Source organism: Lagopus leucura, unplaced genomic scaffold (assembly GCF_019238085.1).
Source record: "Lagopus leucura isolate 7727_CA_CO unplaced genomic scaffold, USGS_WTPT01 161-3_obj-0_obj, whole genome shotgun sequence".
In the NCBI taxonomy this organism is placed as follows: Eukaryota; Metazoa; Chordata; class Aves; order Galliformes; family Phasianidae; genus Lagopus; species Lagopus leucura.
Genome location: NW_024969000.1, coordinates 1 through 11,404, shown reverse-complemented (window position 1 = coordinate 11,404; position 11,404 = coordinate 1). Strand labels below are relative to the sequence as shown.

General features: G+C 59.5%; 1 protein-coding gene across 1 annotated transcript; it reads left to right on the top strand.

The window, feature by feature from the left end:
• Positions 1-1,300: 1,300 nt before the first annotated feature.
• LOC122193960 (nuclear receptor-binding protein 2-like) lies at positions 1,301-11,389 on the top strand (the record flags this gene model as incomplete). The annotated part of the gene is made up of 16 exons (XM_042894873.1): positions 1,301-1,638; positions 1,729-1,843; positions 4,207-4,329; positions 4,498-4,599; positions 4,972-5,061; positions 5,816-5,856; positions 5,931-6,025; positions 6,625-6,648; positions 6,886-6,969; positions 7,541-7,596; positions 7,949-8,044; positions 8,972-9,104; positions 9,257-9,359; positions 9,481-9,531; positions 9,705-9,840; positions 11,305-11,389. Coding segments are annotated over exons 1-16 (1,525 nt in total), but the record flags the coding sequence as incomplete, so codon positions are not given.
• Between the last annotated feature and the right edge of the window lie 15 nt (positions 11,390-11,404).

Here is an 11,404-nt window from a genome sequence, read left to right as displayed (position 1 = left end):
GGGTGGATGTCAGCCATCAGCTGCTGTCACCTGCTGCCAGCTGAGGTCCCACGGCAGCTGAGCACATCGCAACCTGGGGCAGGGGGGGCTCGGGGGAGACCTCACTGCTGTCTCCCACCCCCTGAAATGAGGTTGGAGCCAGGAGGGGATTGGCCCCTGCTCCCAGGGAACAGCGATAGGATGAGAGCTGATGGCCTCGCATCGCACGAGGGAGGGTCAGCTCGGATGTAAGGAACAGTTTCTCCCTGGGAAGAGTGGTGATGCAGTGGCACAGGCTGCAGTGGGGCAGTCACCGACCCTGCAGGTGTTCTGGCACTGTGTGCATGTGGCACTGAGGGAGGTGGGCACGGTGGGTTGGGTTGGACCTGGGGATCTTGGAGGTCTTCTCCAGCTGCGCTCCGCATGCAGCCAGTGCTCTCTGTCACCCACAGCCCTCAGTGAGCAGCACAGCTGTCCGTGTGGCTTCAGCCCTCTGAGCTCCTTTTCCTTTTTACTTGGATGGAAGCATCATTCCCGTGTTGCAGCATTTCCTCCCCTCCGCAGGACACAGCTCTGCGTCCCTGCATGCGCTGCTCAGAGGGCGCAGGCACTGCACTGAGGTGTCCCTGTGCAGCTCTGCGCCATCCGTAGCTCCAACAAAGTCTCTAAAGACCCACGTGCAGATTTTGCACTGATGAGATCCCAGAGCAGAGCAGCAGGTTGGGATTTGCTCTGCTCTCCCAGGCACAGCATTCCCTGCTCAGCCCCAGAAATCCCAACAGGGAGCCACGTGGGCTTTGCCCGCTGTGAGCATCGCCACCTCTGTGCCCTGCACGTCCCCAGCTGGGCTTCTGCTCCACGCCACGGGGTTGGGACCTGTGGCACAGCAGATGCCCGTGGCCACCAAATCACCGAGGCATCGGCACCGCTGCTGGGTGAGTTTTGTTCTGCCCAGGGAGCCCAGGATGCTGACGTGACCCCCGTGCTGCTCAAGCTGAGCGCTGAGGCTTTGCCCTGCTCAGTTGCCTTGGAGACAAAGCAGCAAAGCCGTGCCAAATTTTGCAAGTGCTTTGGGTAAAGCTCCTGCAGGCAGGAGGCGGCCCCCCCCCCCCCCCCCCCCCTCCGGGTTGGTGCTGTTCTGAGTGCACACAGGAGGCCAGATCTGGATGGGAAAGGGATTTAGGGGAGCTGGTGAGGGCCAGCTGACCCTGTGTCCACGGGGCCAAGAAGGCCGACGGCATCCGGGGTTGTATCAGAACCAGGGAGCCTCAGTGCTCAGCACTGGTGAGAGTGCATGGGCAGAGAATAGCAATACAGCTGGAGAAGGGAGCAGACAACGCAACAAGGGGAGCAGGGGAAGGAGCTGGGGCTGCCCGGGCTGCACAAGAGGAGGCTGAGGGCAGACCCCATCTGCAGGGACGTGAAGGGAGGTTGCGGCGAAGAGGGTCGGTCTCTTTTGCGGGTGGTGATGGATGTGAGGAAGCGGCCTCAGGTGGCAGCGGGGAGGTTTGGGTTGGTTCAGCATCTCTGCAACACAGAGGGGCGGCTGGGAGCTGCTGTGAGCATCCCCAGCCCCCCCCTGATAGAACCGCTGCTCCCCCACGGCCCCGGCGCTCCATCACCAAACCTTTTTCTGTCTGCAGTTTCAGCCTCCGTAATGTGAGAAGCACAAAAGGAGCCATTTATTGTAAGATGCAATCTGATCCGTCGTAAGCTCCACTCACCCATCCCCATGGTCTCCCCACGCAGCCTCAGCTCCTGCCAGGGCCTTTCTGGAAGCAACCCGAGCACAGAATTTCCCAGTCCGGTGCAGGAGGAGCTTTGCCTCACAGAACTGATGGGAGAGAGCCCTGAGAGTCGCAGGGTGAGATGGCAGCAGTGGCTGTGGCCGCTGCTTTTGCCCTTTGTGATCACAGACAGCATTTATTTAGTGGTGCAGCTGGGAGCTCCGTGCGTGGGGCTGCTGCTCAGGGTGAGTTCTGTGTCCCTCGGCGCACAGCGGCTGCTCGCTGCTGTCAGCTTGGGGTTTTTCTCAGGACCATGAGATGTTTTTCCATTGGTGATTTTTGAGGTGGGCTGAAGAGCAGCTTCAGTGGACACTGAAGGAAGCATAGGGGCCATCCCTATGGCATCCCTATGCCATCCAGCACTCATGCAATTGTAGGTCATAGAATGGATTGGTTGGAAAGGACTTTAAAGATCACCCAGAGGGCGGTGAGGCACTGGCACAGGTTGCCCAAGGAGGCTGTGGATGCCCCCATCCCTGCAGGCAATGGAGGCCAGGCTGGATGTGGCTCTGGGCAGCCTGGGCTGCTGGTTGGCGACCTGCACACAGCAGGGGTTGGAGCCAGGTGAGCGCTGTGCTCCTGTGCAACCCAGGCCGTTCTATAATGAGATCACAAAACTGTGTAATGGGATGTGTTGGAAAGGTCCTTAAGGATCACAGAACCACGGACTGGTTGGGCTGGAAGGGACCCTCAGCCCCTGTGTGCCCCCCCGCTCAGCTGCCCGTCCACAGCCCTGAGCACCTCCAGGAATGGGGCATCCACGCTTCTCAGGACAGCAGAGCCAAGGCCTCACCGCCTCTGGGGAAACGATTTCCTTTTCACATCCGACCCAAATCTCTCCTCCTTCACCTTAAAGCCATCCCCTTGTCCTGTCCCCACAGCTGACTGCATGGAGCCCAGGCAGGCTGAGCCCATGCAGGCTGAGCCCGGGCCAGCTGGCTCCATTGCTGAGCTCTGTGCGAGGCACGCGGAGCCTGCAGGCGGGGGAGAACAAGTAATAGAAGCTCTTTGTGCCCAGGCAGCAGGAACTGGGCCACGGGCGCCCATCTGTTCCCTGCCAATGAGCCGGGGTGCCGCACACCCCCCCAGCGCCGTGCCCACGAGCCGCCCCGTGCCACAGCGTCCGAGCCCCGAGCAGCAGCAGAACAATCCTGCATTCATCCGCACACCGGCAGCTCCACGCCGTGCCGGAAGAGGCGGGGGGTCAAATCCACCAGGAGGAGGATGCGGGGCTGATGGTGTGCAGGGATGCTCTGCTCCTGGGAGGGGGGGAGAATCCCCCTCATGGAATCGTAGGTGCTTTGAGTTGGAAGGGAGCTGTGGGATCCGTGTGGTCCGACTGCCCTGCACTGAACACGGACATCTTCTGATGCAGCCCGGGGTACGGCTGGCTCTCTGGGCTGCGAGGGCACAGTGCTGCCTCGAGCCCAGCTGCCAACCACCAGCACCCCAAATCCTTTTCGGCAGGGCCGTGCTCTGCCCTTCCATCTCCCAGCTCACACTGATAGAGGGGTTGCTGTGACCCAGGTGCTGACCTCGCACTTGGGTTTATTGAACCTCTCTGGGTTCCCATGGGCTCAGTCCTCCAGCCCACCCCGGTCCCTCTGGATGCCATCCCTTCCTTCTGTTGGGTCGGCTGCACCCCACAGCTTGGTGTCACCCACACTCTTGCTGAGGGTGCACTCCATCCCACCGCTGATGTCGCTGATGATGATGCTGGATGCAGTTTGCAGCCTTGCTGATGGCAGAGTTGCTGTGCGTGGGGTCGCAGCTCAGGGGATGGGAGCTCATCAGATGTACCCCTGGTTGTGGTGTGGCCGCAGTCACCCTGAGATCGTGGAATCACAGAAACCCTAGAATGGCCTGGGGTGCACAGGAGCACAGCACTCACCTGGCTCCAACCCCTGCTGTGTGCAGGTCGCCAACCAGCAGCCCAGGCTGCCCAGAGCCACATCCAGCCTGGCCTCCAATGCCTGCAGGGATGGGGGCATCCACAGCCTCCTTGATGTTGACGAGGCCTTTGGTTGATCTGGACCTTCCAGTTTGCCTTGTCCACTGTGTCTGCAGCCATCAGCTGAGAGCGTGGGACGTTCCCCGATGTCTGCTGGGATGCGGGGTCCGCATGGGGTGTGAATTGGAGCTGGGTGGCTCTTGTGGTGACATCCTGCTGTGCTGGGAGCTGCTCCCAATGTCTGGCTTTGCTCTGTGCCCTCGTGTCCCAGGGACCTGAGCCCCCAGGAATGGGAGTCCTGAGGGCCGGGCAGGGCAGGCAGTGGGCTGGGTGCTCCCCGTGTCCCAGCCTGAGCGTCCTGTGGATGGGGATGGTGGAACAGGAGATCTGTGCACATCCATGTAGTGCTGGGCGTGAGTCTGTCCGTGGGGTGGGAGCTGCGGGCAGGGCGCACTCATGGACGGCCTCACAGATTCTTGTGCCTTGCAGGTGAACCAGGGCAACATGCCGGGCATCCAGAGCACCTTCCTCGCCATGGACACGGAGGAAGGCGTGGAGGTGGTGTGGAATGAGCTGCTCTTCACTGACAAGAAGGCCTTCAAAGCACACGAGGTAATCACCCCTGGTGGTGAGGAATGTGCCCACGGCTCCCTGTGTCTTCTGTACCCCAAAAGCAGCTTTTCCCCTGACCTGGAGCTGCTCCCCACCTTCCTGTGCTCTCTGTGATGTCCTGCCGTGCCCCCAGAGCTGCCATCTCAGCTGTCTTTTCTCTGCATACAGGAGAAGATCAAGACCATGTTTGAGCAGCTGGTGCTGGTGGACCACCCCAACATCGTGAAGCTCCATAAATACTGGCTGGATGTGAAGGACTCGAAGGCACGGGTAGGGGATGCGGGGGTCGGATGCCAGGCTTGGAGGGATGGCGGTGGGATCCCGGGGTCCTCTGCTCACCCTGCTCCCAGGATTCCTCTTCTTCAGGTTGGAAATGAGGAGAGATTTCTTCTCTGAAACACACCAGGCATTGCTATGGGCTGCCCGGGAGGAGTCTCCATCCCTGGAGGTTTCCAGAAGCGTGGAGATGTGGCACTCGAGGGCATAGTTTGGTGGGCAGGGTGGGGAAGGGTTGACAGTCAGACTCGATGATCTTGGAGGTCTTTTCCAACCTTAACGATTCTGTGATTCCCCCAGGACACGTAGCAGGACGCTCAGCCTCACATGAGCTGGGCAGAAACCGACACCTCTGTCCCCCCTCAGGTCATTTTCATCACAGAATACGTGTCTTCGGGGAGCCTGAAACAGTTCCTGAAGAAAACCAAGAAAAACCACAAGGCCATGAATGCCAGGGTAGGGTCCCTAGGAGCGCATCCACGGGAGGGAGCAGCTCTGTGCCTGCTGGGAGGGGTCTCGGGTCTCTTAGAAAGCAGTGATGGGATGAGAGGCAGTGGCCTCCCATTGCTCCGAGGGATGTTCGGGTTGGATGTTAGGAACAGTTTCTTTCCAGAAGAGTCAGGCATTGGTACAGCTGCCCAGGGAGGTGGGGGGGTCGTCTTCCCCCAGAGGTGATCATGAGCCATGGAGATGCCCTCCTGGGGACATGGTCAAGGTGGGGATGGGTTGAGATTGGACTACATGATCTTGGGGGACTCCAACCTCCTTGACTCTATGATCCCCTGGTGGCTTCCTGCATCACCCAGCTGTGATTCTGGGATCTGTGCTGGACTCCATTGCCCTCCCCCAAGTCTGAGCTCACTGCCACAGCAGTGCAGCTGTAGAATTGGGATTCACTGTTGGTACAAACCATGTGCATGGACCCCATGAGGATGGCGAGCTTTTGCCCCCCTCTGCAGTGCGTGTGTCCACACTGCCATGGCTTTTGGTGCCCTGCAGAGCTGCGTCTGCCACTGAGGATCGCAGCACTGAGGTTCTCAGCTTTGATGGTGTTCGCTGAACCAGGACTGGAAAGGAGGCTGCAGCTGGGACAGCGCGTGGCTCATCCTCGAGCTGTGGTCCCTGCAGGGCAGCAGGGGGGCTGGGTTCCCAGCTGCGGGGCAATAGGGGGGTCCTATATTGTCTCACACAGCTCTGCTCTCTGCCGTAGGCCTGGAAGCGCTGGTGCACGCAGATCCTGTCTGCTCTCAGGTAAGTTCTCTGCCTCGCCGTCCTGCCGCGGGCTGCGTAGGGCAGAGTGCTCAGGGCAGCTCTGTGCCCCTCAGCTTCCTCCACTCCTGTGAGCCCCCCATCATCCACGGCAACCTCACCAGTGACACCATCTTCATCCAGCACAACGGGCTCATCAAGATCGGCTCCGGTAGGACGCGACCCTGAAGCTCTGGGGCTGGGAATGGGGTGGGGAAGGGTAAGAGCTGAGGGTCCCCTGATGATTTACTGAGCATCACACGTGTGCAGTGCCCCCTGTAGCAGAGAAGGAACTGGGGATGCTGACCGTGAGCCAGCAGCGTGCCCAGGTGGCCAAGGAGGCCGATGGCATCCCGGCTTGTGCCAGGAACAGTGCAGCCAGCAGAGCGGGAGGTGCTCATCCCTCTGTACTCAGTTGTGGTGAGGCTGCACCTCGGTGCTGTGCTCAGTGTTGCTCAGGTCCCCACTGCAGGTGAGACACCGAGGCCCTGCAGCGTGTCTAAAACGCTGGGTCAGAAATTGGCACGGCTGCCCTGGGAAGTGCTGGGGTCACCATCCCTGCAGGCGTTACAGAGCCATGGAGATGTGGCACTCGGGGACGTGCTCAGTGGGCATGGTGGGGATGGGGTGGGGTTGGACTCGATGATCTTAGTGGTTCGTCCAACCTTAATGATTCTACGGCTCTGAGGTGTGGTGTGACCTTGTCTCCTGTTTGTGTCCCCTGCTCTACACTTCTCACTTGTCTCCTTTGGCATCGGCGCTGACCGGCAGTGTGGCACCGGGTGTTTGCCAACGGTAAGTGTCCCTCTGCTCCCCCTCCAGCACATCCATCTCATCACCGGGTGGGTTTTGTCCCCATTGGGCACCGAGAAGCGGTCCTGGGGCTGCAGGCAGGAAGGGAACCGCCGCTGCGGTGGCATCTCCTGGGGGAGTGGGTCCACACTGCTGTGTGCACGGGCAGGGACACGCTCCAAAGTCCCATCTGTGCTCACTGCAGTGCCGTGCCTCAGATTATTTCTCGCCCCCCTGCAGCCCTTCCAGATGACCTGCGGAGCCCCATCCGGATCGAGAGGGAGGAGCTGCGCAATTTGCATTTCTTTCCCCCTGAATACGGCCGTGAGTGGGGCTCAGTTTGGGGGGGGGGGGGGCTGTGGGAGGGCTGTGGTTCAGCGTTTGGCCGCTGCGGGTTTGTAGTTTGGTGCCTTTAGAACTAAAGCTCTCAGCCAAAAGAAGATCTTGTGACTGTGGATGGTCGTGCCAACGCTGTAGGTGAAATGAGGCGCTGATCAGTGCTGTGGGGAATAGCTGTGCCCACAGGGAGAATAGCTGTGCCCACATGGCAATGGGCTGAGGGTTGGATGTTGGTGGTTCAGAACAAGGTCTCAGCACGACCTCAGATCGCTGTTCTGGCTCAGAAGTGCTCAGCAGCGTGTCAAGCGTTGCAGTGAGTGGGAAAGAGGAGCGCGGAGCCTTTGTGCCTTGTGCACACACAGCGTGAGCCCCGTCTCGGGTCTTTTGAGTTAATTGGAAAGGTTTGTGTAGAGCTCTGGGCGGCGGGATAGGGAAGCAGGCACAGATAGAAGTGTGTGGGGAGAGGGGTCCGTAGGTGGGGACGTCGGCTGCTCCCGGTGAGGGGGGAGAAATCCCACCACAACTGGGCTGATGGGCTCCTGGTTTGGTTCTGCAGAGAAGGCCGACGGGACAGCCGTGGACATCTTCTCCTTTGGGATGTGCGCACTGGAGGTACGGGGCTGGGCTGCTGCAGAGCCTGGGAACCTGCGGGACCCCCACTTGTGGGGCAGGGTTGTGCCTCGTGGGGCCCACTGGCTGCCTGGGAGCTCCCCACACCTGGCTGTGGGTCCCCGATGGAGGTGGAGGCTCAGCTGGGCTCAGCAGAGCATCCACCGCTGCTTTGGCTCAGCTGTGGCACCCCCAGGGAGGAGGAGCACATGGGACAGGGACATTCAGCGCTGCTGTGAGGGGGCTGTGGGGCTGTTGGTGTCACCTGTGCAGCAGTGGGGTAGAGAAATGGGCCCCGAGGACCTGAGCCAGGGTTTGGCTGCCTGCAGACACAGCTGTGCTCCTCCTTCCCCAGATGGCAGTGCTGGAGATCCAGACCAACGGTGACACGCGGGTCTCGGAGGAGGCCATCATGCGGGCACGGCATTCTCTGGATGACCCCAACATGAGGGTGAGTACGGGCAGCTGAGCTGTGGGATGGAGCCACCGGGACACAGCCGGACCCACATGGTTCAGGTGGCCCTGAGCAGCCTCCTGGGAGCACGGGCAGCAGTCTGGCAGGCTGAAGGGCACCAGGATCCTTCGTGCTCGGCTGGTCATGATGAGATCTTGTCCCCACGTTGTCCCACTGGGAATAGCAGTGAGGCTGGGTGCCAGATCCCAGTAGGTGCACATGCAGACACGTGTGCATGCTCTGTAGAGAAGGACCTGGGGGTTCCAGTGGCCAGCAGGCTGACTGTGAGCCAGCAGTGTGCCCTGATTGCCAAAAAGACGACGGACCGTGGGGTGCATTGCACAGAGCATGGCCAGCAGGGCAGGGAGGTTCTCCCCACTCTGCTCTGCTCTGGGGGGGCACTGCTGGAGCGCTGCGCCCAATGCGGGGCTCCCAGTTCAGGGCTGACTGGGAACTGCTGGGAGAGCCCAGCAAAGGGTGCAGAGATGGGAGGGGGTTGGAACATCTCCTGATGGGGAGCGTGAGAGCCCTGGGGCTGTGCACCTCGGGGAGAGGAGGCCAAGAGGGGATCTGATAAACGCTTATCAATATCTGATGGACAGGTCTTGGTGAGAAGACAGGGCAGGCTGAAGTATGAGCCCAGGACGGGGCTCAGACAGCAGCACGCATCTTTTGTTTCCCTCCATTTCATCCCCAAAACATTCCACCATGTGTGCATGCCTATTCCCCCCGTTCTCTTGTGTGATTCCACAGTTCTCCCAGGTAGGTAGGGTAGGGTAGGATGAGAGGTGACGGCCTGACGTTGCACCAGGGGAGGTTCAGGTTGGATATTAGGAACGATTTCTTCGCCAGCAGTTACCAAGCACTGGAACAGACGTGGAATGGGGCTTTGCTCCCAGTTCATGCTTTGTGTTTGACCCTCAGGAGTTCATTCTGTCGTGCCTGACCCTCAACCCCGACAAGCGGCCGACGGCCAACAGCCTCCTCTTCCACCGCGTGCTCTTCGAGGTCCATTCCCTGAAGCTGCTGGCAGCACACTGCTTCATCAACAACCAGTGTGAGTAACAGGAGGCTGCCCTGCCCCACTGAGCTCGTGCTCCTGGTCCCTGCAGAGCTGGGGGGGATGGAGGAGCCATGGAGGATGGCAGCGAGCACCGAGCCCAGCCTGCAGCACCTCCCGGCTGATGCCCCTCTCTGGCTCTGCCCTAGATTTGATGCCAGAGAACGTGGTGGAGGAGAAGATAAAGGAGCTGGACCTGAACATGGTGATGGCAGAGATCCGGCGTGAGGGTCGGCCCGGGGCACAGTGGAGGTGAGGGTTTGGAGCACAAGCTGTGAGCCCGGGACCTGCATCCACCCTGACCACGCTGTCAGCCCTTCGTGCTGCTCTGCTGCCCTGCTCTCGCAGTGACATTCCCATCCTTCCCTCCCAGGTACTCTGAGGTCTCGTTCCTTGAGCTCGACAAGTTCTTAGAAGACGTCAGGTGGGTTTTGGGATGTCCCCAGATCCCATCGCATGGAGCATCCCGCTGGCAGGACCGTGCTTAGTCGCTCGTTTGAGCCCCTCTGTGGCTCTTCAGATGGACAAACAGACCTTCAGCGTGCGGCAGGAGGACGGGGCTCACTTGGTTGTCTCCTCTCTCTGTGTCTGTACCAGGAATGGGATTTACCCTCTGATGAATTTCGCTGTCTCCAGACCCCACGCCCTCCCACGGGCACTCTCTCAACCCCCAGAGGACCCTCAGAAAGCCAAAACCCCCACGCCAGAGCCCTTTGATGTGGAGACCAGGAAGGTAAGGTCAGGCCAGGTGCAATCACAGTGGGTGTCAGAACAGGAAAGCAGGGGGGGTCTGCATCACTGGAGGTGTTGCAGAGCTGTGGAGATGTGGCACCTGGGGACGCAGGCAGTGGGCATTGGGGGGATGGCATGATGGGGTTGGACGTGGGGATCTTGGGGTTCTTTTCCAACCTCAGTGATTTGAGGATTCTATGAGTGGGCACGATGAGGTTGTGTTGACAGTTGGTCTTGATGTTCTTAGGGGTCTTTTCCAACCTTCATGATCCTATGATTCTCTGGGCTGGCGTCCTGAACCCTTTCAGCTCTTCTTTTCAGTGATCCTGTGGTGGCAGCTTAGTTTCAAAGTCTTCTTTCACCATTTCCTGTGTTGTTAGTGTCCTGGAGTCAGTTCCAGGTGCCAGGAACAAACACTGTGAGATCATCTCTGTCTCCCAGGTTGTTGGATTTCACTCAGCATCTTCAATTCAAGGGCTTTGTGTGTGTTTGTCCCAGGGTTGTTTGCAGGAAGGGTGGGCGCCGTGGCTCTGACGGCATTTTGGAATGCTGAATCCACTTCTGGTCTCAGGAGTTGTTTCCTGGATTAATCACTGCTGCGTGACCTAAATTGGTATCCAGTGCTGGGTCCCATTCTGCCATGCAGTTGCTCAGGTGGGAAGGGACATCAGGAGTCCAAGTAGGTCCTGAAATCCTCAAGGGATGGCGATCCAATGGCCTCCGTGGGCCCCCTGGTCCACTTCTGAACATTGCCACCAAGAAAAAGGATTTCCTTGGCTCCATCCAGAACGTCCCTGGTTAGGTCTGTCTCTTCTCTCCTTTCTCTCTGCAAACAGCCCGGTTCCTCCGTCCTCTCAGCACCCCACAGCTATAGGTGGGCTGCCATCGGGTTCCCCAAAGCCATCAGGCAGAGCAAGTCCTGCTCCCTCTGCCTCCCTTCCCAGTGCTGCAGCCCTGCGCGGTTTTGCCATCTCTCCATCGAACTTACTCCATTTCATCGCCGTCTTCTACGGGAAGCCTCAGATTGGAGGCAGTGGGGGCGCTTTGCTGACAAGTGCAGGGGGAGAGGAGAGTGGGCTGCTGTCAGCAGGACGCAGCCCCGGCACGGCACGGCTCAGCTGGCTTCCCTCTGCTGAGCTGCAGGGCTTTGGGATCAGGCATAGCTCTGTGTGCACCTCTGTTCCTTACAACATTCTTGTCCTTATTCCCTGTGCGGGGTGTTTCCCTGCGCTGATGCTATCGTGCCATTCGTCGTCGATCGCCTGCGGCACTCCGTGCTGCCGTGGATGTTAGGAGTGCAACTCCATGCTTGCATTGAATTAAGGTTAAAAATGGCTACGCAGGCCCCAAACTGGTTCTCGTTCCTGCAAGATGCTGTGAAACGCCTCCTACAAAGCATCTCTTCTGGGCTCCATCGTGGCTGTAAATCAGCTCTCAGAGCACTTAACTTATGGTTTATTCATAGCGCTCCGGGCTTATTTTTAGAGAGCGCCGCGGTGCTCAGTTGGATCGAGTGGAGGAACGTCAGCGTGAACCCAAGCATTTCTGCTGTCTCCCCCTCTGCG